Source organism: Rhineura floridana, chromosome 2 (genome assembly GCF_030035675.1).
Source record: "Rhineura floridana isolate rRhiFlo1 chromosome 2, rRhiFlo1.hap2, whole genome shotgun sequence".
In the NCBI taxonomy this organism is placed as follows: Eukaryota; Metazoa; Chordata; class Lepidosauria; order Squamata; family Rhineuridae; genus Rhineura; species Rhineura floridana.
The window spans coordinates 182,031,974-182,056,034 of NC_084481.1; the positions used below are offsets into that span (position 1 = coordinate 182,031,974).

A 24,061-nucleotide genomic window follows, 5' to 3' on the forward strand; every position below is an offset into this window, starting at 1 on the left:
GTGTATTGGTGGAGGGTGCATTCTTCCAACAGATGAGTGCCGTGTGCAAACTGGTGACGCAAACAGTCAGTTATTCACTGGTTTTCTTCAGGAATGGGACACACTCGCTACCCGTTGTTTCTGTGATGTTTAAATGAACTTGTTTAACGAAACAATGCCAGTAAGCTCAATGAGGTGGTTCAGGCCGCCCAGACCCGAGCCTGGCTCAAGCCGCCGGCGGTCTCCAGCCTGACGCTGCGACGCTGCGATTGTGTGGGCCTCTGCCGGGACGGCGTTTTCCTGGCGGCCTCGGGGCGCTTCTGCCTGGATGTGGATGCTGGCTGGCTGGCTGAGAGCACAGGGCGGCGGACCGGGGTGTTCCCTATGCGGTCTGCTCTATCCCTCGGTGGTGTGTATGTGGGGGAGAAGAAGATAGACCACGGTACCATCAACGCGACGTGGCCCGTCCTTCGCCAGCCACTCCAGTGGTTCCAGAAGACCAGGCATATGAGAGGAGGAGGACGAGGTGACATCTCATCCCTACTGAAGAGAGGGAGCTGTTGGACATGTCGGAGGAGTGGTGGGGGCCAAGAACTGCTGCAAACGAGCTGGCTTGCAGCAAAGAAGGTCTATTTCTATCACCAAGGGCTGGTTAGCTGCGAACTGGCTTTTGGTTGTCTGCTGACTGATTGTGAGTGTGTATGTTGTGAGTGTTTGTGTGATGCATGGTGTATGTTGTGTTTGTCGTGACATTTTATTATGTGCCTGGGAGAGAGGAATCAGTCAGGAGGAAATTGCGGGGGCCCCAATAGGCGTAGTGACGGGTAAAGGGAGATATCACGCTGTGTGGAAGACTGGCCAGGTGAGGGGAACGCAGCCCAGACAATTGACGGCTGTCCCGTGTTCTGGTCCTCTACACACTCACAGGTATGTGGGAAGTCCTTTCAGCCAGCTCTCTGATCTCCGGATGCTGCTTTTTAATGCCAGATCAGTACATAGTAAGACCATCCTCATCCATGATCTAATTGTGGATGAGGCAGCCGATCTGGCATGCATAACTGAGACCTGGGTGGGTGAGCAGGGAGGAGTTGGTCTCTCCTAGCTGTGCCCACCAGGATACTCAGTGCAACATCACGGTAGATCTGAGGGCCTGGGAGGGGGGTTGCTGTGGTCTATAAGAGTTCCATCCCCCTCATCAAACACCATGTCTATGTAACTACAGGCCTTGAGTGTTTGTACCTTGAGTTGGGCCAGAGGGACAGACTGGGGATTATGTTAGTATACCGCCCACCCCGCTGCCTAACAGACTCCCTGACTGAGCTGTCGGAGGTGGTCTCGGAGGTTCTGTTGAGATCCCCTAGACTACTGGTACTGGGTGATGTCAACATTCATGCCGAGGCCATCCTATCTGGGGCGGCTCAGGACTTCATGGCCTCCATGACAACCATGGGGCTGTCCCAATATACCACCGGCCGAACTCATGTAGCAGGTCACACTCTGGACCTGATTTTTGCTACGGGACATGATGATAGTGATCTGTGTATAGGGAGCCTTACATCAGCTCCTCTGTCATGGACAGATCACTGCTTGTTGAGGTTTAGACTCACAACGACTTTTCCCCTCTGCAAGGGTGGGGGACCAATTAAGATGGTCCGCCCCTGGAGACTGCTGGATCCTGAAGGTTTTCAAAAAGCTCTGGGGAGTTTTCCGGCTGATAAGGCTGGCGTTCATGTCGACACCCTGGTCGATCTGTGGAATGCGGAAATGACCCGGGCAGCTGACATGATCACTCCTGTGCGCCCTCTCCTTTGTAGAGCTCATACAGCTCCATGGTATACTCAGGAGCTGAGGGCTATGAAACAATATAGGAGACGGCTTGAGTGCAGATGGAGACGGACTCCTGATGAATGCAACTTTGCACTGGTGAGTGCTTATAATAAGATGTATTTTGGGGCGGGGCGGGCAGCAAAGAAACAACATATCACTGCCTCTATTCAATCCTCTATCTCCCGTCCGGCGGAGCTGTTTCGAACTGTCAGAGGGCTCTTACACTCTGGCCCTAAGGACGTAATGGAATCTTCGAAAGCTCAATGTGACGAATTTGCCAAGCACTTCCAGAATAAAATCTCTTGCATTCGTCAGGACTTAGACTCCAATGTTACAGCAGTGGAATCAAATGAGGTCTCCGGAGCACAGTCTGGTCATATTTTGTTGGATGAGTTTCAACTGGTGCAGCTTGAGGACGTTGACAAGGTGCTTGCACAGGTGCCTGCAACCACCTCTGTGTTAGACCCTTGCCCCTCTTGGCTAATAAAAGCTAGCAGGGTGGGCACTGTCAGTTGGGCCAGGGAACTGATTAATGCCTCACTATGTGAGGGAGTGGTCCCGCACTGCCTTAAGGCGGCGGTGGTGAGACCGCTCTTGAAAAAATCCTCCCTGGACCCAGATAATTTGAATAACTATAGGCCGGTAGCAAATGTGCCATTCCTGGGCAAGGTTCTGGAAAGGGTGGCTGCATCCCAGCTCCAGGCACTCTTGGATAAAACCGATTATCTGGATCCATTTCAATCGGGTTTCAGGCCCGGTTTTGGTACGGAGACAGCCTTGGTCGCCCTGTATGATGACCTCTGTCGGGAGAAAGACAGAGGGAGTGTAACTCTGTTGATTCTCCTTGATCTCTCAGCGGCTTTTGATACCATCGACCATGGTATCCTTCTGGGGAGGCTTGCGGATTTGGGAGTTGGAGGTACTGCTTGGCAGTGGTTCCGCTCCTGTCTGGCAGGTCATCTCCAGAAAGTAGTGCTTGGGGAGCACTACTCGATACCCTGGGCGCTCCAATATGGAGTCCCGCAGGGATCAGTTCTGTCCCCCATGCTCTTTAACATCTATATGAAGCCGCTGGGTGCTGTCATCAGGAGTTTTGGAGTGCGTTCTCATCAGTATGCTGATGATACGCAACTCTACTTCTCCTTTTCATCTTCTTCAGGTGAGGCTGTCAAGGTCCTAAACCGATGCTTGGCCATGATAATGGACTGGATGAGAGGGAACAAATTGAAGCTCAATCCAGACAAGACTGAGATGCTGTTAGTAAATGGATCCCTTGACCAGTTGGATGTTCTACCTGTTCTGGATGAGGTTACACTCCCCCTGAAGGAGCAGGTGTGCAGCTTGGGAGTCCTTCTGGACCCGTCCTTGTCACTTGAGGTGCTGGTGGCCTCGGTGGCACAGAGTGCTTTTTACCAACTTAGGCTGGTAGCCCAGCTACGCCCGTATCTGGACAGGGAACATCTTGCTTCAGTTGTTCATGCTCTGGTAACCTCAAGATTGGACTACTGCAATGCACTTTACGTGGGGCTGCCCTTGAAGACGATTCGGAAACTGCAGCTTGTGCAGAATGTGGCGGCCAGATTAATAACCGGGACCAAACGGTCGGAACATGTGACACCTATTCTGGCCCGCTTGCACTGGCTGCCTATATGTTTCCGGGCCCGATTCAAGGTGCTGGTTTTAACCTATAAAGCCTTACACGGCACGGGCCCACAATACCTGATGGAGCGTCTCTCCCGATATGAAACTACCCGTACACTACGCTCAACATCGAAGGCCCTCCTCCGGGTGCCTACTCAGAAAGACGCCCGGAAGGCGACTACAAGAAAGAGGGCCTTCTCGATAGTGGCCCCCGAACTATGGAACACCCTTCCTGACGAGGTACGCCTGGCGCCTACTTTATTATCTTTTTGGCGCCAGGTGAAAACCTTCCTCTTTGCCCAGGCATTTTAATATTTTAATATTTTTATCTTTTAGTATTTTAGTATTTGTATTAATGTTATAAAGATAGTTATATGTTTTATCTTTTCTGAATTTTTTTACTTTTGATTTGTATTTAATATGGGTTTTTATGTTAATTTTGTCTTTGTTGTATGTATAAACTGTTGTCTTGATGATTAGGTGGTTTTAAAATTGACTGTTTATATATTTACATTTGATGTACACCGCCCAGAGAGCCTCGCTATGGGCGGTATAAAAATAAAATAAATAAATAAATAAATAAATAAAACAAGAATATTAAGTGTAATAGGAAGCATTGGCATATACTTAATCTGAGGGGGCATTGGGCACAAAAAGATTTTGCAAAGGGGCGTTGGGTTGAAAAAGGTTCGGTAATGCTGATCTAGATGTTAAGAGGAATGCCGCTCCGCTGCTCTTGGCCCCACCCCCCTCAACAGGGAGAAAGGCTCACAGAGTTTACTCCCAATGGGAGGGGGCTTAGGAGCACATCACACCATCTTTGGTGGCCAATAGAAAGGCCGGCACCGATCCCAATAGAAGGAGACTCTGCCCTACTTCCTTGTCTTTCACAACATTGCTAGCAACCCACCTACCCACCCTTTGGACAGGGTAAGATTAGCCAATTGCATTCAGAGGCTGAGTAGAATTTTTTTAGACATTCCTGATTGGCCTTTGGGGTGCCTTTTTGCCTAGTTTATACTGTTTTGATCTGGGGTGTGTGGTTAACTTAGCTTAATTGGCAATAAAATCGGTCACAGTTTGGCATTTTGGGCAGGCTGGGAAGGAACTTGGTTGTAAGGTAAGCACTGACCAACTACCTTGCATTGACAGCCAGCTCAAATGGTTTGCTTGGTCTGATGGTCTTGGAATCTGGGGGGCTGCCCTGCTAGATAGCAGAGACAGGGTGGGGAAATAGACTCCCCTTCAGCTCACCTTTACAGTGGGTGGCAATGAGCATAATGAACATGGTTCTCCCTGGATATAAACTATATCAAAAAGACAGGGAAGGACACATTGGGGGTGGTGTCACTCTGTACATGAATACAGCAAGCTAGAAATCCCAACAAGCTAGAAATCCCAAAAGAGGCAGACTCCTCCACAGAATCATTGTGGGTGCTGATACCAGGCCCCAAGAGTAATTTAGTACTGGGGACGGTCTATCATCCCCCTAACCAAAATGCTGAGATCTTGAGATTAAAAAATGAAAAGAAAGGAAGAAGCTAGGAAATGTTGTAATAATGGGTGACTTCAGCTACCCTGACATAGACTGGCTACATACAAGTTCCAATCATGACAAAGAGGTAAAATTTCTAGATACCCTAAATGACTATGCCCCAGAATAGCTGGCTATGGAACTGACCAGAGGGATAGCGACTCTGGACTTAATCTTAAGTGGAACCCAGGACCTGGTGTGAGATGTGTATTGTTGAACCAATTGGGAGCAGTGACCATAGTGCTATTAAATTAAACATCCATATAAATGGTCGATTGCCACGGTGACATTTGACTTCAAAAGAGGAAGCTTCCCCAAGATGAGGGGATTGGTAATAAGGAAGTTGCAAGGCAAAGTCCAGAGGGTCAAATCACTCCAAATGCTTGAGAGTTTTTTAAAAACACAATATTAGCAGCTCAACTAGAGTGCATACTGCCAATAAGGAAAGATACCACCAGGGTCAAGAGGATGTCAGTGTGGTTAACAAGCAGAGTCAAAGAAGTTATTAGAGATACAAAAGCTTCTTTCAAAAAACAGAAGTCTTGTCCAAATGAAGAGAATAAAAAGGAACACAAACTTTGGCAAAAGAAATGCAAGAAGACAATAAGGGATGCTAAAAGAGAATCTGAGGAGCACACTACTAAAAACATAAAAGCCAACAAAAAAAATCTTTAAATAAAAAAGAAAGAGACCGTCTAGGGAGGTGGTCCCCCTCTAGGATGCACCCTCTGAATACCTTTTACCATGAAAACTCTATGAACAGAGTATCCAAAATGCAACACGAGATAGTGCTGGAAGATGAGACCCCCAGGTCAGATGCCACTCATTGAGCTACTGGGGAAGAACAATGGACAAATACGAGTAGAATCATAGAATAGTAGAGTTGGAAGGGGCCTATAAGGCCATCATGTCCAACCCCCTGCGCAATGCAGGAATCCAAATCAAAGCATTCCCGACAGATGGCTGTCCACCTGCCTCTTGAATGCCTCCAGTGTCGGAGAACCCACTACCTCACTAGGTAATTGGTTCCATTGTCGTATGGCTCTAACAGTTAGGACATTTTTCCTGAAGTTCAGTCGAAATCTAGTTTCCTGCAACTTGAGCCCATTGTTCTGTGTCCTGCACTATGGGACGATTGAGAAGAGATCCCCGCCCTCCTCTATGTGACAACATTTCATGTACTTGAAGAGTGCTATCATATCTCCCCTCAGTCTTCTCTTCTCCAGGCTAAACATGCCCAGTTCTTTCAGTCTTTCCTCATAGGGCTTGGTTTCCAGTCCCCTGATTATCCTTGTTACCCTCCTCTGAACCTGTTCCAGTTTGTCTGCATCCTTCTTGAAGTGCAGAGACCAGAACTGGACGCAGTACACAAGATGAGGCCTAACCAGTGCTGAATAGAGGGGAACTAACACTTCACACTATACTTCTGTTAATGCAGCCTAATATAGCATTTGCCTTTTTTGCAGCAACATCACACTGTTGGCTCATATTCAGCTTGTGATCAACGACAATTCCAAGATCCTTCTCACATGTCGTACTGCTGAGCCAAGTATCCCCCATCTTATAACTGTGCATTTGGTTTCTTTTTCCTAAGTGTAGAACTTTGCATTTATCCCTGCTGAAGTTCATTCTGTTGTTTTCAGCCCAATGCTCCAGCCTATCAAGGTCCTTCTGAATTTTGTTTCTGTCTTTGTAGCCTGGCCTTCTTTCCACTTCCTGTATGTGTCTTTTTTTGTTTTCAGGTCAGCTCTAAGCTTTTTGTGACACCACATTGACTTCTTCTGCTGTTTCCCCCCTTTTTTCCTTGTTGGAATTGCTTGCCATTGCGCTTTTAGAATTTCCTTTTTTAGAAACTCCCACCCATCTTGGACTCCTTTTCTCATTAGGGTGGCTTGCCATGGAACCGCACTTACAATTGTTCTGAGTTTATTAAAATCAGCTTTCCTCAAGTCAAGGGTGCATGTATGGCTACTCTCAGCTTTTGCTTATGTTAAAATCAAGAATTGAAGTATGGTGTGGTCACTTTCCCCCAGAGTTCCTGTAACTGCCACTTCATCCACCAAATCATCTCTATTGGTTAGAACCAAGTCCAGGATAGCTGATCCTCTGGTTGCTTCCTCCACTTTCTGTAGGAGGAAGTTATCTGCAACACAAGTCAGAAATTTCTTGGAGGGGCCGTGTTTGGTAGAAATTGTCTCCCAACAGATATCGGGATAATTGAAATCCCCCATTACTACTACATCATGCCTTCTCGAAACATTGGCAATTTGCTTTTCAAAAGTTACATTCTCATCTTCTCCTTGATTGGGTGGTCGGTAGTAGACTCCAAGCACCACATTCCTTTTGTTGCTTGCCCCATTAATTTTAATCCAGATACTCTCAATGGAGCTACCAAGCTCATCTTCCCGTATTTCTGTGCAGGGATATATATTTTTAATATATAGCATGACTCCACCACCCTTTTTCTTCCTTCTGTTCTTCTTGAACAAGTTATGTCCTTCAATTGCTGTATTCCAGTCATAGGAGTTATCCCACCAAGTTTCAGTTATACCTATCAAGTCGTAATTGCCCACCTGTATTTACCCTCCTGTATTAAGAGTTCAAGTTCGTCCTGCTTGTTTCCCATGCTCTGCACATTAGTATACAGACATCGAAGACCATGCGATTTATGGCTTGGCTTCCTTACTACATTTTTCTAAGGGCTGTTACTGGGCCTTATTAGAGCCAATCTCTTTGGTCCCGCTACTGTGCATAAGCCTTCATCAGTCGTTACCACCAAGTTTACGTCTCCCTCCCCTTTAGGATTCAATTTAAAGCCCTTCTGATGAACTTCTCCATGCTGTGGCCAAACACATTCTTCCCAGTCCTTGTGAGATGCAACCCATCACTCGCCAGCAGTCCATCTTCCAGGAACCATAGCCCATGGTCCCAGAATTCAAACCTTTGTAGCCATTCACTCACACGGTGTATTTTTCTTTCCCTTTCTACTCCTCTTCTAATTACTGGAAGGATGGATGAAAAAACTATCTGGGCTCCAAAGTCCTTGAGTTTCCTCCCCAGAGCTTCAAAGTCTGATGTGATTTCTTCATAGCTCCACTGGTGAAGGGTGTCTTCTAGCGCTTCTGCTCCTAACTGTCACCCTTTCCCATGGAGTTTCCTCCACTTCATTATTCCTCTCCAAAGCAGACTCCTCTTCTGCTACCACATGCTGTTGCTCCTCCACCTCCACATCTCTTTGCTGCAGTTGTTCCAGTGTTCTGTCTAAGAACTCTTCATCTTCTCTTACAGTCCTCAGTGTGGTCACCCGCCGTTCCAGGCCTCTCTCCTTTTCTTCCAACAGTGCCACAAGCTTGCACTTGTTGCAGGTGTACGCCATGTTGTTCTCAGGCATTTGCCTTTTTTGCAGCCACTTCACACTGTTGGCTCATATTCAGCTTGTGATCAACAACAATTCCAAGATCCTTCTCACATGTCATATTACTGAGGGAAGTATTGCTCATCTTATTGTGCATTTGGTTTCTTTTTCCTAGGTGTAGAACTTTGCATTTATCCCTGTTGAAGTAGCGCTGTGACTAATGATGCAACTGGGTCAAAGCCGAAAGGAAGCCCAGAGGCTGATGCTCATAGATGCAATATGAACATGGAATGTGAGAAGCATGAAGCAGGGAAAGTTAGAAATTGTCAAGAAAGAAATGGAATATAACAATATTACAATACTGGGTGTGAGTGAATTAAAATGGACAGGAATGGGACACTTTTAGTCAGGCAACTACAAAATACTTTATGCAGGAAAGGATAAATTACGAAGAAACAGGGTTGCTTTAATAGTGGGAAGTGATGTAGCAAAAACAGTTAGAAGCTATAACACAAGGTCTGAGCAAGTGATAATGAGACTTAACGGGAAATCTATCAATATAGCCATCATACAAATCTATGTTCCAACTGCAAACATGATTGTTCTGATTCGCAGTCTATACTCTGGACAAGAGGCTACTGTAAGCACAGAATATGGAGAAACTGATTGGTTCCTCATCAGGAAGAATGTGAGATGGGTGTATTTTATCACCCTATTTTTTTAATCTATACGCAGAATATATCATACGGAAAGAGGGTTTGGATGAAGATGAAGGAGGTGTGAAAATTGGAGGGAGAAATATCAATAATTTAAGATATGTAGACAATACCATACTACTAGCAGAAACTAGTAATGACCTGAAACAAATTTTGATGAAAGATAAAGAGGAAAGTACAAAAGCAGGACTACAGCTGAACGTCAAGAAGACTAAAGTAATGACAACAGAAGGTTTATGTAACTTTAAAGCTGACAATGAGGACATTGAGCTAGTCAAGGATTATCAATACCTTGGCACAGTCATTAACCAAAAGTGAGACAGCAAGTCAAGAAATCAGAAGGCGGCTAGGACTGGCGAAGGCAGCTATGAGAGAACTAAAAAAGATCCTCAAATGCAAAGATGTATCACCGAACACCAAAGTCAGGATCATTCAAACCATGGTATTCCTGATCTCTATGTATGGATGTGAAAATTGGACAGTGAAAAAAGTGGATAACAGAAAAATCAATTCATTTGAAATGGGGTGTTGGAGGAGAGTTTTGCAGATACAATGGACCCCAAAAAAGACAAATAATTGGGTGTTAGAACAAATTAGACCAGAAGCTAAAATGAAACTGAGGTTATATACTTTTGACATATAATAAGACATGATTCACTAGAAAAGACAATAATGATGGGATAAACAGAAGGGAGTAGAAAAAGAAGAAGACCAAGAAATGGATTGACTCCATAAAGAAAGCCACAGACCTGAACTTACAAGATCTGAACAGGGTGGTTTACAACAGATGCTATTGGAGGTTGCTGATTCATAGGGTCACCATAAGTCGTTATTGACTTGAAGGCACATAATACACACACACAGGGAGGTGGTTGAAGCCCTGAATGTCAAGGGAATCAAAGGTGTGCTCAAGCAGTATAAGGTGACTGCAGAGAAGCTAAATGCTAAATGTCTTCAAAGTGGAGGATATTGGGCAAATCCCTGTGCCTGAACTAACTTTTGCAGGGAGTCTGAGGAACTAAGGCAAATAGTGGCAATGAGAGATTAATTTTTAGGCTTAATAGACAAAATAAAACGAACAAATTGCCAGATCTGGATAGCATCCACCCGAGAGTCCTCAAAGAACTCAAATGTGAAATTGCTGATCTTCTAACAAAAAAATGTAACTTGTCTCTCAGATCCCACTCCATACCTGAAGACTGGAAAGTTGCCAATATAACACCAAACTTTAAAAAGGGATCTGGGGGGATCCTTGAAATTACTGGTTAGCGAAATCCTGGTTAGCGTAACATCTGTCTGGGTAAAACCTGTAGAAAGTACTGTTAAAGATAAAATAACCAAGCATATAGAAGAGTGAGCCTTGCTGAAGCAGAATCAGCTTGGTTTCTGCAAGGATAAGCCTAATCTCACTAATCTATTAGAGTTCTTTGATAGTATCAACAAGCATGTAGATTAGGGTGATCCAATTGACATAGTGTACTTGGACTTTTAAAAAGCTTTCGACAAGGTATCTCACCAAAGACTCCTGAGTAAGCTTAGCAGTAATGGAATAAGAGGAGAGGTCCTCTTGTGGATCAGGAATTGGTTCAGTAGCAGGAAGCAGGAATAAATGGACAGTTCTCCCAGTGGAGAGCTGTAGAAAGCGGAGTCCCCCAAGGATCAGTATTGAGACCTGTGCTTTTTAACTTGTTCATTAATAATTAATAATAGGGGTGAGCAGTGAGGTGGCCAAGTTTGCTGATGATACTAACTTGTTCAAAGTTGTTAAAACAAAAAGGGATGGCAAAAGCTCCAAAAAAGACCTCGTTAGACTAAGTGAATGGGCAGTAAAATAGCAAATGCAGTTTAATGTAAATAAGTGTAAAGTTATGCATATTGGGTGCAAAAAATCTTAATGTCGCATATACGCTCATGGGGTCTGAACTGGCAGTGACTGGCCAGGAACAAGACCTTGGGGTTGTAATTGATAGCTCAATGAAGATGTTGAGCCAGCATGCGGCAGCTGCAAAAAAAAGCAAATTCCATTCTAGGGATCATTAGGAAAGGTATTGAAAATAAAACTGCCAATATAATAATACTATTATATAAATCTGTGGTGCAGCCACATTTGGAATACTGTGTATAGTTTTGGTCACCTCACTATAAAACAATATTGTAGAGATGGAAAAGGTTCAGAAAAGGGCAAGCAAAATTATCAAGGAGATGGAGCGACTCCCCTGTGAGGAAAGGTTGCAGCATTTGGGCCTTGCTAGTTTAGAGAAAAGGTGAGTAAGAGGTAACATGGTAGAAGTGTATAACATTATGCATGACATGGAGAAAGTAGATAGAGATAAGGTTGTTTTTTTCCCTCTGTCAAACACTAGAATCCAATGAAGCTGAACACTGGAAGATTCAATTCAGACAAAATAAAGTACTTCCTCACACAGCACATAGTTAATCTATGGAATTCACTGCCACAAGAAGCAGTAATGGCCACCAACTTGGATGGATTTAAAAGGGGGTTAGACAAATTCATGGAGGGAAAAAAATTCAGTTGCTACAAGCCATGATAGCTATGCTCTTATGTTTCCAAATACCAGTTGCTGGAAACCACAGGAGGGGAGAGTGCTCTTTGCACTCAGGTCCTGCTTGTGGGTTCCCCATGGGCATACGGTTAGGGTTCAAGCCAGGGTGGTGCTGACAAATCAGGGAGAGCAACACTTTGGCATCCCCTTACTCTGTCCAAATTCAGCCCACAGGTGTTTAATTCCTGCTGCAGATCCTTTCGTTCAGTTAATGCCAACTTTCTGGTGTGCGACTTCCCATTCCCAATGAGATTTGATCAGACGTTTCCAGAACCTCCATTTCTCCTAACTCACTAAGATCAGCCAGAAAATACATAACTAATAAGCTGTTGACAAAGGAGGGATCTTTGTCTACCACCCTTCCCAAACTGATGATACAGTTTTTGTCTGTAAGGATTTCACATGTAAAAGGATAGCATGAGCATTGTGTGAAAGAGTAGCTTACTGGGACATCTTGGGATCAGTTTCAGTTGATGCTGCTTCATGATGTGGAGAACGTGCTTGTGACAATGTGGCCAGCAACATGTCTTCGCGACACTTGCCCTTGGATTGTTAAAGCTTGCTGAGGGGGTGGGGCCGAGTGGATCCATGGGTGAAATCAATGCATCCTTGCAGAAGGGAGTGGTCCCAGCTGCTCTGAGGTGCACCTGAAAGAGGTACTGATCTGACCACTCCTAAAAAAAACCCACCCTGGACCCATTTGTTTGTGACAACTACCACCTGGTCACAAATACCCCTTTTTAGGGAAGGTGATCAAGAGGGTTGTGGAGCAGCAATTGCAAGTACTCTTGGATGAAACAGATTATCTTGACCTATTCCAATCTGGGTTCAAGCCTCGTTATAGGACTGAATAAGCCTTGGATTCGCCTTATACATTACCTTTATCAGAGAAGAAGCGGATCTTTATCAGAGAGATCTTGCTTGATCTCTCAGCAGCCTTTGATGCCATTGGCCATGGTATAATTCTAAGCCAATTTGATGAGATGGGTATCAGAGGCACTGTTTTACATGGTTCCAATCCTATCTCCAGGGTCTGTTTCAGAGAATAGGATTAGGTGATTGTTTTTCAGGGGGCCAGTTGTTCTGCAGTGCCTCAGGGAATCATCTCGTCCCCAATTCTATTTAACATTATATGAAGCAATTGGAAGAGCGGTCATTAAATTTGGGGTGAGGTGTCAGCAGTACGCTGATGATACCCATTTCTATTTCTCTGTAACATCTGAATTGGGAGAGGCCATGCAAGCCTTGGACTGCTGCCTGGACTCAGTGGTGGGCTGGATGAGGGCCAATAAACTGACTCTTGGTCCTAGCAAGACAGAGGCGCTATGCGTTGGTGGTTCCTGAGTTCAGATAATTGGTCAGTTGCCTGCTTTAGACGGGGTCATACTCCCTCTGAAAGAGCAGGTTCATAGTCTGGGGATGCTCCTGGATCCATCTTTGTCGCTAGAGGCCCAGGTGACCTCCGTGGCTAGGAGTGCCTTTTACCAGCTTTAGATGGTAAGACAGCTACAGCAGTTTCTGGAAGGGGATAGCCTGACCACTGTTGTCCATGCACTGGTGACTTCCAGGCTGGATTACTGTAATGAGCTCCATGTGGGGCTGCCCTGGAGGTTGGTCCGGAAGCTGCAGCTGGTGCAAAATGTGACATCTAGACTGCTAACTGGGGCAAGGTATTGCTACCATGTCGCTCTGTTGCTGAAAGAATTGCACTAGCTGCCCATTACATACCAGGCTAAGTACAAAGTTCTTGTTTTGGTTTATAAAGCCCTATACAGCTTGGGACCAGGATACCTGAAAGATTATATACCCTTATATACCCAGTCGATTGCTATGAAGGTGAGGACCTCCTGCAGATACCATCTTATCAAGAGGTCCGTTCCACACAACATAGGAAGTGGACCTTTAGTGTACTGGAACCTACTCTTTGGAATTCCCTCCCCTTAAATATTAGGCAGGTGCCATCTCTTTTAACTTTTCAGTGCGTACTGAAGACCTTTCTCTTTCAACAAGCCTTTTAAATAGAGACCTTACCCCAGTCTGTGTCTGTGCTGAAATTGCTTTTTTAAGATGTTTTTAAAGCTTTTTTAAAAGATATTTTTACAAATGTTTTGTTTTAATATGTTTTAAAGTCTGTTCTCATGATGTTTTAGAGTGTTTTTAGTTTTTTTGTTTGACGCCCTGGGTTCCTAACTGGGATGAACAGTGGGATATAAATTTAGTTAATAAATAAATAACCCTATACTGTTAATTGTTAACTAGGCATTTTAATTAATACTGAACTAGCATTAAAAAGTTTCTTATGAACTTGTACAAAAAACCAATATGTGCATATACAAATACTTGAACTTGTCCTCATTTGTCTTTTAAAATAAAAAGATCTTGAATATGAATCTGTATTTTAAAGGGAAAAGTTCCAACTAATGAGCAAAAGCACATATTTTAGCGTATCTGCCCCATCAGGAGCTTGTGAAAAAGGGTGTTTTGTAACCAAAACTTTGGATTGCATATTTAGCAACATTTTGTGCCTGGTAGATTTTAAATTAGTCCTTTATATTAGGGGTGGGCAAAAGGTAGATTAGAATCCACTGGTGGATATCTGGGTGATTTGCAGTAGATCATCAAGGATTTCTGTCTCCCAATCGGTTAACAAGTGTTAGGCTACCGAAATAAAGAAAGTTTGGAGTAACCAATAATGGATTTGTGCGTGCAAAGGCTGTGTGCTAAGCAGCTGCTAGAGGTGTCCTGGGCTCCTACTGGGAGAAAGGGTAGGATATAAATCTAATAAATAAATAAGAAAGTTCTCAGTGTATGTCTTTTGCACGAGGCTCCGTATGATGCATCTCATGTTTTTAGTAACACCAGAGAACCCACAAGGCTGACATATGCCTTCCTCTGCTTTGTAGAATCAGTCACTCCCATATCTTTTCAGAATGACAGGATAACAACAAAAGATAGTGGCAGCATAACTAAAATTGTGACTTTGGTTCCAAGGAAGGTAGCCATTTCTATCCAGCATTACAGCATCTTTGTGTTCAGCAGTTCTATAACTTGATAGTTTGGGCTGCTGACAAAGTGCTATTCAATTACCCTTATTATGCACAGAGGTCACTTGCCAATTCCCCAGGCTGAAACTCAGCACCAGCCCTTTTGAAAAACTCCTGCCTACCTTCACATCTTTTTTGTCGTGGGCAGCCTGGGACCTGACACACTTATCATCACAGCTATTTGTGCCAAGCTCAATTTGTCCCCCAAGACAAAGCTTTTAAAAAGCACCAATAAGCTTGCTGAGCACACTGCAGGTGTCAGAACAAGAGAACTTGCTGTTTACCTTGCCTTCTTGCAACTCCTATCACTTTACCACCTAGAAGCAGAAAACTTGTTTTCTTTTCATGATGCTAGTAACTCTGTATTCCATAGAGATGACCTAAAAGGACTGACCAAAAAAGAAAAAAACCTAGAGAAGCATGCTAAACAATGAAAAACCAGAATATGACAAACTAGGGAAGGGTTATACCTCAGTGGTAGAGCACCTGCTTCGCATGCAGAAGGTCCCAGGTTCAGTCCCCAGCATCTCCAGGCAGGACTGGGAGAGACCCTGCCTGAAATCCTAGAAAGCCACCACCAATCAGTATAGACAATACTGAGTTAGATGGACCAAGGCAATGTCCTATGTTTCCCTGCTGACAGCAGGCCCCATTTCAAGATTCAGGGGGTTAGACCAGTACCATAGGATGGTCTACTATATCCAACACAGCCAACTTGGTGCCCTCCAGATGTTGTTGAACTCCAATTCCCCTCATCATCCACGACTGGCCATGCAAGCTGGGGCTGATGGGGGTTGGGAGTCCAACAACACCTTGAGGGCACCCCGTTAGCTACTCGTGTACTATATTATTTTGAAGCTGTAATCTTTTAGCCATACATAGATAGCTGTTTGTCTATTAAAGCCTTCACTTACTTGGTGCTCTCCAGCTGTTTTGGACTACAACTCCGATGAACTCCAGCCAGCGCAGCCATAAGAAGGCTATTCTGTTTGATAAAGCATGTAATTTCTTGAAACAATGCTAGAAGAAGATAATCTGTCTTGCTCCTATCTATCACTTTCATGTATTAATTATGAACTGAATGGATAACTTCTTTCTAATAAGTTTCAGCATACCTATATGGTACAATATACAGAGCCAAAGGCATCACTGTTGAAATGATAATTTGGCTGCTTTTGCTTTTAAATAAAAGAGTAGGATGAGCAATATATTATCAGAGAAGGGAGAAAATTTAGGTTGGACTTCGTGGGCGATATCTGGTATCAGGGAGGGAAGGGGCACTATTGTGGGGCTGAAAGTTTTTTGCTACAAATGCATCACCTCTAGACTACAGCACTGAGATTAAAGTTACCAGTTCAGACTGTGAAATTAGGTCTTAGATAGCCATAGAGCACCAAAATTAACTACCTTATGGTGGCAAAACTGTTCCAGTTAAATGCAATAGGAAAAGTCTTGAATGCCATATCGTCTGTACCCTTTGCAGTTTTTGCTTCAGCTTCATGCTCTTCTCCAAGCTACTCTGTAACATGAAACAGTGCATGTCTGGGAAAGGGAATGAGATCACTATACCTTCTGGGTGACATAGAAACATCATGCCCTAATGCCAAAAAGCAGTGCTGTGCCAAACTTTTATTCAGTATTTTTTTCAACCATTCTCCTTTAATTTATAAGAAAAGAAATTGCATTTGAAATTATATTAAAGGAGAATGAAAATTTCAATGAAATTCTCATGGGTGGGTTGAAGAGCTTTTGTTGGACTTACTTTTGAGGTGGCTATGTGATTTTGTAAGTGCCCTTTCTCCAGTGATTTGTGTTTTGCGGCCTTCCCTGGTGTTCACATGCCCTGAAAACCCGATGACATCCTTGGCTGGGCTTTTCTACAAGCACAGGAAGCCAGAGATGCTGTATACCATGCTCCTGACTGTTGTTCCCATTGTGTGTTTTTAAGGGCTTTTAAATAAATTAGTGCATGGAAAGATTTTTTTTAAAAAAAAATTGAAGGATTTCCCTTAACTACAAAATTGTTATGAGCCCTATAGAGAACTCTTGGCAGGAGGAGGAGGTCTAGGATCCAGGGGAAGGGCCCAGTGGATGGAGATGTGGGGGTGGGACCAAGTAATCTGCCTGCTGCCAACCCCACCCCTTGAGTACCAGCCAAGGGGAACAAAATGGATGAACTGCCAGTCTGCCCTTTCTTTTCACCCCCAGTAGGCAATCCATCACCAGGCATTCCTCTCACTGCTGAACCAACCTTGGCTGAGGAGGAAAAACTGAAGGTGGAGCCAAGGGAGAACCAGGCTGAAACATCCCTGCCTCCATTGCCAAGGACACACTATCAGTTGCGCAGGCACAAACAGACTTAGCCTATTAATCAGCCTCCCCCTGTTGGAGTGCCCACTTGCTTGCCCAGTAGCAAGCTAAGGAAAAAAGTAAGCAGCCGTGCCTGGACTATCCTTTATTAAGGAAATTTAGGGGGCATGTCAAGTGTTGTGACAATGTCTTTACTTGAGTAGCCATGCCACTTAGTGCCTTTTAGATCATGTAAGCTGTATCCTGAGTGACCTATGTTCCAGTTATATGCTCTTGTATATTAAAGCCATTAGCAACAACCAAACTGAGAGTCCCATGTCTGAATCTGTTGGCGGGAGCCAGAACAGAAATCAGTGAGTGCACCAATCCCAGTTGCTTGGTAGTCAGCCTCCCTAGCTTCCCATTCTTCACTTAAAGCTCAGGGGAAGATATTTTCCCATGGGGCTTAAAAAAAAAAAGATTGGGAAGCACAGGCAGCTGGGGAGGTTGCAGAGCCCTGGAGAACGTTTAATGGAAAGAAACACACACACCACCTGCAGCCATCTTACAATGATAAGGTAAACTCAACCCCACACCTACCAAAAAAATTCTAAAGCACCTTGTGAATGAGACAGAAAAACAGGAGCCTCCTTCAAGGGGAAGGAAAGCTTTCAAGAAATTGGAGGGCAGGTTTTTGCACAATACTTCCAAAAAATCTGCACATTATTTCTTGCTCCTGCTTGAGCCTAATCAGACAAAATCTTTCTAGCAGGAAAGAAATGGGTAGCAAGTTGCAGATTTGTGCTCCTGCCATTTTCCCTCCAGAGTCTAAGAAGTTTCAGCCTCCACCCTTCAGTCAACAGAAACATCTGTGTGTGGCTAGGGAGGTGGCCCCCTCCCAGCAAGATGTTAAATCAAAACTCCAAAAAGCATTTGGAACTTGCATGACTGCTCCTTGGAGCTGTGATTGTCTGAAATAAGAATATCTCTTTTCATAGTGCATTGCCGCCCTGGGCTCCTGCTGGGAGGAAGGGTGGGATATAAATAAAATAATAAATAAATAAAATAAATAAAAATATATCCACCCCAATGGGATATTATGTTTTTAGTGCATGGTCATGATTTCCAATGGCTATTCCACTCTCTCTATAACTTTCCATAACTAGAAATGCTTTAGCACCTTAGACATTTTCAGGCTGTCAATTTTTTCGCATAATAGACATGCTGTTGTCACTGATTTGTTATGCGGGATTGGCATATCTTTCCTTGTAGCAGTTTGATTTCACATTTTCCCATTGTTCAAAACCGCAACACTCTGTTGCTAGGAAAATGCCATTTAAACAGAAGAAGAAAGAAGATACTTGATGTTCTTTCTTCTTTTTTATTTTCTCATTGCAGAGTATGCACTCCTTTGCTGTACTAAAGATGTGCTGGAACACTTGCTCAGTCTTGTTCACCAGAAATGTTGTAAACTACAGTATAGATATCTATACAGATACCATCACCATGCAACAAGACCACCCCCATCAATTTAAAGCCAGAGTAATATATTGGCCAGAGTGTTTGGCTTTGATGTGGAAGTCCCTGTTCACTCACTCATCTGTGAAGGTCACCCGGTGACCTTGAAAAAATCACCACTGCTCAGCTTAACAGAATTATTATGAGGTGACTAAAATATCATTCAGAACTCTTTTTATCCTGACTCCAAATGCAAGAAATAAATAAATCCATTTCACAGGAACAGAGGGTTGTATTCAATTGAGCATTCCATCAGGGCAAGAATTTTTCCTTGTGCAACCCAACATCCCCCCCTCTCCTTTTTTCCCCCACCACCTAAATCTGTTCTTGGGGCTCCCCCAACCCTCCAGATTTGGGGATGGTGTTGGGAAGGAGTGGGGAAGTCCTCTTGCACTAGTTGAAGTCATTCTGCTAGCGTAAGAATTTAGTTGAAAACTGCAGGATGTGGCACTTTTAATCATGGTTAATGCAGATATTAAACTAAGGTGAAATAAGCTGGGTGTTGCATCCGACTGGGGTTTCTTCACACAGACTGCTATAGAAAATTGCACATTCCACTGCACAGTTTAGAGTATATAAGCACCTGGATTTGGTTGCATCCCATTTTCTGCTTTAGTCAATAAATACTTAAAAGATACAAGTACAAGAAATACTTAAAAGGTACATAAGACATTGCTAGACTGGTAGTAACTTTGTCTATAGATTTCCTTGTTACTTTTGACATCATGATACACTAGCATTAGAGGGATTTAAAAAAAAGAACAGTTGCTCATATGAGGATTTAGAAATCCAGGACTGTATTTTAATTGTATTTTAATGTTTTTGTGATTTTACTGTTTACAATTTTATTATGTACATGTTTGATTTTATTTTTGTAAGCCGCCCTGAGTGCCCTATTACAGGGTAGAAGGGCGGGATAGAAATATTTTAAATAAATAAATATATTTATCACTGCAACTATTTGGCAACATCATGACCTCCCTCCCACCGCCCCCAAAAAAGAAGAAACAGAGAAAGAAGTTTAGCAGGAAAAAAGTTGAACCAAACGGGAAACAAATGATGGTTAGTAACAAGACAGGAAGAAGACATGCAAGTGTGCTGGTTTTGATGCTCCCTGGAACCTGATTTCTTGTGAACCAAAATTTCCTAGCCATCAGGCTACTTCATCAGTTGCTACCTGCTTAGTCATACTTGGGGAAATACTATTGAAATTGGCTCTCTGAAGGCTTCCTGTGTGACCACCACATGTCCTGAAGTGAGTCCCATCATTTTCAAAGGAGAGGATGCAAGTCTGTCAGCAAAATGGCCTAAAGGCACAACCATTCTGTTCTTTGGCTTAATTAATGTGCTCTGGCCCTGGATGAGAGACCACCTGGGAACCACATGTAAGGAATGTGATTCTATTTGGTGGAAAGAGTATAAATGAACACTCAGCATGTGTGCTTGCGAGCTCTGACTAGTCTTGTTTTCCTCAATTAAGTGCACTTTTACACATCTCCCATTGAAATTTTACAGCGGGGATAGGGAACCTGTGGCTCTCCAGACATAGCTAAATTACAACTCCCATCATTCCTGACTACTGACCATGCTGGGTGGAGCTGATCAGAATTGGTCAGCAACACCTGGAACGTCAGAAACACCTGGAAGACCACAAGTTCCCTAGAAGACAATAAATTTATTTATGCGTGGAGAGGGGAGGGAATATCAAAGTTATGACATTACAAAAAGTGGGTTTAAAATAGGACAGAGCATGATTAGGGAGAAATGTTGGGAGAGGACAACACGAAAAAAACTTTAAAAGTATGACTATATTTCAGGGTCAACAATTCATTTGAGGAATATCCCAGACTGCTGCAAGGAGCATGAAGGACAGCAGTAAAAACACAAGAACTCCTACACAGCATCTATGTATTGTTTTGTCTACTGAGACGTAAAGTCGAATTGAGTTCAATGAGACTTCTCCCAGGTTAAGTATAAATAGGATGGCAACCTAACGCTGAACTGAATGCGGCTTATTTCTGAGTAGATATGCCTAACATGTAAGACTCAATTCTATGTACACTTTTCTTTGTTGTTTTGTTTTTGGCGGGGCCGGGGGGCTTACTACGAGTAAAGCCGCACAGGACTGGGTTCCTAAGGCAGTCCCTCACGGCCAGTCCTCGTGTTTCAGCCGAGGGCTATTCCATCCAGCCTGCCTCTCCCTCTGCGAAGAGGCGAGGAAAGCTCCCGTCTGCAAGGTCAGAGCTGGCATCCCACGCTCCCCAGCGCCGGCCCGCGGGCATCAGGTTGCTGTCCTGAGCTCAGCCTACCAAGTGTGCCGACTTGTTTTGTTTGCTGGCTTGCAAAGTGGAAACTTCCCTTCCCCAGCGGGTCCTGCGGGACTGGGTTATTATTTTGACAGCTGTTGGGGAGCCCCTACCTCAACCTCCCGTCTTCCTTCCAAACCCCCCTCCAGTCCACTTAAAAAAAAACATGGGAAGGAGAAGTGCCGTGGGCAGAGCGCCTCGGCTAACTTAGAGAAAGAGAGATAGATGAGGGGAAACCCCCCCTTGCGAGCATGTGGCAGTCGTGACCAGCGACGAAAAGTATAACCGGGGAGAGGAAAGCAGGCATAAGTTGAAAGGCAAAAGACAAAGAGGTGAGATGATAGAGGCCCAGACATTACAGGCACACATTCGAGCCCACAACCACAACCACCCCCGCCAGTATATTTTCTAGCGCGAAGGAAACTCAGAAGGAGGTCCTTGCTAAAGAAACAAGAGGTCCCGGGGTCTCAGAAACCAACGCTTTCCTATCTTTTCACCCCCAAAGGCGTGGACTCGCAGAGACGGCTGCCATTACCAGTAGGGCGGGCCCAACATTCTGCACACGCTCAGAGGCACTGGATTCCGACCTCGCCACATTCCAAAGACTTGAGAAAAGGGGGTAGGGAGGAAACACAGCAGAAGCCGAGGCAGTGGCCCTTTACCTTTTGATCGACGATGGAGCAAGCCATTTCCCGGACATGGGCCAGGCTAAACTCTCCGGAGGAGTCTTGCAACAAGAGCACTGGCTCCCGGCTGAGGCCGATCTGAATGTGGAAGGAGATGCCGCCGCCGTTGTTGCCCGGCTGCGAGGGGCTGGGCGGCCGGATGACTAGCGGGGCGCTCATCGACAACTTCCAGCAGCACCAGAGGGGGAGAGGCGAAGAGAAAAAGAGGGAGAGGAGCAAGAGTCAGGAGAAGTTTGTCAGAGCCGCCGCCACCGCCGCTCAGGCCGGCAAAAGTTGGTTTCTGCAAAGTCCTCTCCGTTCCCGGCTGAAAATGGCGAGGTGGGAGAGCCAGTAACGCAAAGAAAGGATGCCGAGGAGGAGGAGGGCGGCTCAGGCAAGTCGGGGAGGAGAAGCCAAGCGTGGTAGGGATGGTACCGCCTCAGCAGCTGCTGCAGCTGCTCCCCCCAGAGCGGAGTCCCGGAGGTGGCAGCGGCCACTGGGCGGTCAAGCGCTCTCTGAGGGAGAAAGAGGAAGGGCGGGAAAGGAGCCGCAGGCGCCAGAGCCACCACCCGGCAGCCTCAGGAGCAGCAGCAGCAGCAGCTCCACCGGCGCCCAAGTGGCGGGGCAGAAGGACAAGGCAGTGGTCCACCTCCATTGAGGCGACTCACCCTGCCAGGTAGCCAAAAGCTTGGCCTCCCGGCGCGAGCCTCTCTCCGTGGCCCTCGCTCCCCCGGCTGCTCTTCCCTGCACACTCTCTTCCAAGCAAGAATGCACAGGATCGAGCTGCAAGGCGCTTAACTAACTCGTCGTCGTCATCGTCGTCTCCCTGGCAGGCATTCAAGGCTGGCAGCAGCCTTGCTGCCCCAGCCTATTTGGATGTCAGGTCCGGTTGCCAACCTCTTAGGATTTTGTTTTCCTTTTTTCCTGCCGGGGCTCTTGTGGCTTTAAGAGCTGTATGGAAAGTTAAATTTTTGCAGTGAATTTTGTCCGGGAAGGAAGGGAAAAGTTTCACCTGCTGTCCTTTTGCCTATGTAGACTATAGTTGCTTGTCACACAGCTACTGAAGGCACAAGAGCCTTCAAGTTGGCAACCCTGTTTTCTTCTTCCCTCCCCCCACTTCCTATATAATTTTCTCCTTCCATTTAGCTTTTTTTAAATTAAAAAAAAACTCCCTACCACCCAAACCTTCCCCTTCTCTCTACCCTGAGATTCCACCTTGCAGTATACCTTTTCCCTCTCCCATGGGACACTTCCCCATAGTTCCTAAAGAACATCTGAAGGCATCCTTCAATTTTGGATATGTTCCTCAGAAGTTAACTGAGTTCCATGGGACGAGCATTCAAGTGTGACTGCCAGTATTTCAAGCAGCCTTACAGCCCAGTCCTATAAATGCTGAATGAAACTTGCTTCCAAGTAATAGGATTGCACCCAATCCTTTTTGTATTTACTCAGAAGTAGCTCTCACTGTGCCCAGTAGGGCTTAAGCCATAGAAAGTGTATTTAATATTGCAACCTTAGTCTTCTCACTGCCCCCTGTGTGTCACTTATCAATCTCCTGCTTTTTCTGTTAAGGCACCGTTCAGTTCCTCCTGCCTTCCCAAAGAATAAAACCTTTATTTAGCACCCCATGTCTTTCATTCCCAATGCACTCAAATCTATTCTCTGCCTAAGCTCCTTTCCACCTTCTTGCTATACACTTTTATTTTTCATTTTTAAAAAATCCTTAACTTAGCCTTCTTTTTCCAACTGGATTTCTCTCCAGATTCTAGACTGGGAACAAACTCACACACTGCCCCTTTAATTCAGCACTCTGTACCTTCAAAGCTGCTTTCATCCCAACTGTAGCTGGTCCTTCCATCGCTGCTGTTCTTGTTGTATTAGTGAGAGATAACAGCAAGGCTAGCTGGGAGAGCCTGAAGAAACTCTGTGAATCCCTTCTGCTTTTGTGACTGCTTCTGGGCTGGGTTATGATTTGCATATAAGTAGGAGCTTAAACCTGTCAGCCAACTCTTTCTAGCTGTCTCCATCCAGCAGAGCAACAGTGAGTGGTGCCATTCCCCCCTCCAAGAGCCAGTCACATGCTGCTAGGAGAGGGAGGAAGCTGTCACCACAGAACTGGGGCTCTATTTAGCTGACTGCTGTGTCCCTCATTTAAAGTGCTGCTGCTCCTCCTCCTCAGTGATTTATTTGTGAGTGAAGAATAATAAGGGGGGAAATCCCACCCACCACCTGTCATTTTTCTATTTACCAAAACATGAAAAAACATCCTGTCTGGTGAATGTCATTTGTTAAGTAGATGCTCTTACATCTCCTGGAGGAAGATGGAGTTTGTCTTCCCTTTTTTAGAGCAAATGCAAAAAACATCTCTGTATTGCCATCTTCAAAGAATAAGGCTCAAAGGAGGATGCAAACTTTTAATTTATTTAGCACACTTGTATCTCATCCTCCTCCCAGGGATTTTCAGGGTGGCATCTGTGGGATATACTTTGCAAAATAGATTAGCTTGTGAGTAGAATTGTTCCCACATCCAGTAATTAGAACGCAGATCTCCCTGGTCCAAGTCCAATATTTTGCCCACTACACAAACTGACTTTGTGTTACAGAATCTCAGATAGTGAACCAA

General features: G+C 44.8%; 1 protein-coding gene across 7 annotated transcripts in view; it reads right to left on the minus strand.

Moving 5' to 3' along the window:
* PRKD1 (protein kinase D1) overlaps positions 1-23,331 on the minus strand; it is a 183,635-nt gene extending 160,304 nt beyond the window's left edge. For 2 of the 7 annotated variants that reach the window (XM_061611549.1, XM_061611555.1), the window contains exons 1-2: positions 23,255-23,331; positions 21,436-21,624 (exon numbers count right to left, since the gene is read on the minus strand). In XM_061611549.1, the coding sequence (XP_061467533.1) occupies positions 21,436-21,624; positions 23,255-23,296 (231 nt within the window). In that variant the 5' untranslated portion in view covers positions 23,297-23,331. Of the gene's footprint in view, positions 1-21,435; positions 21,625-22,665; positions 22,775-23,254 lie in introns of those variants that run through there. The other 5 variants (XM_061611548.1, XM_061611550.1, XM_061611551.1 and 2 more) reach the window with 5 other exon arrangements.
* Between the last annotated feature and the right edge of the window lie 730 nt (positions 23,332-24,061).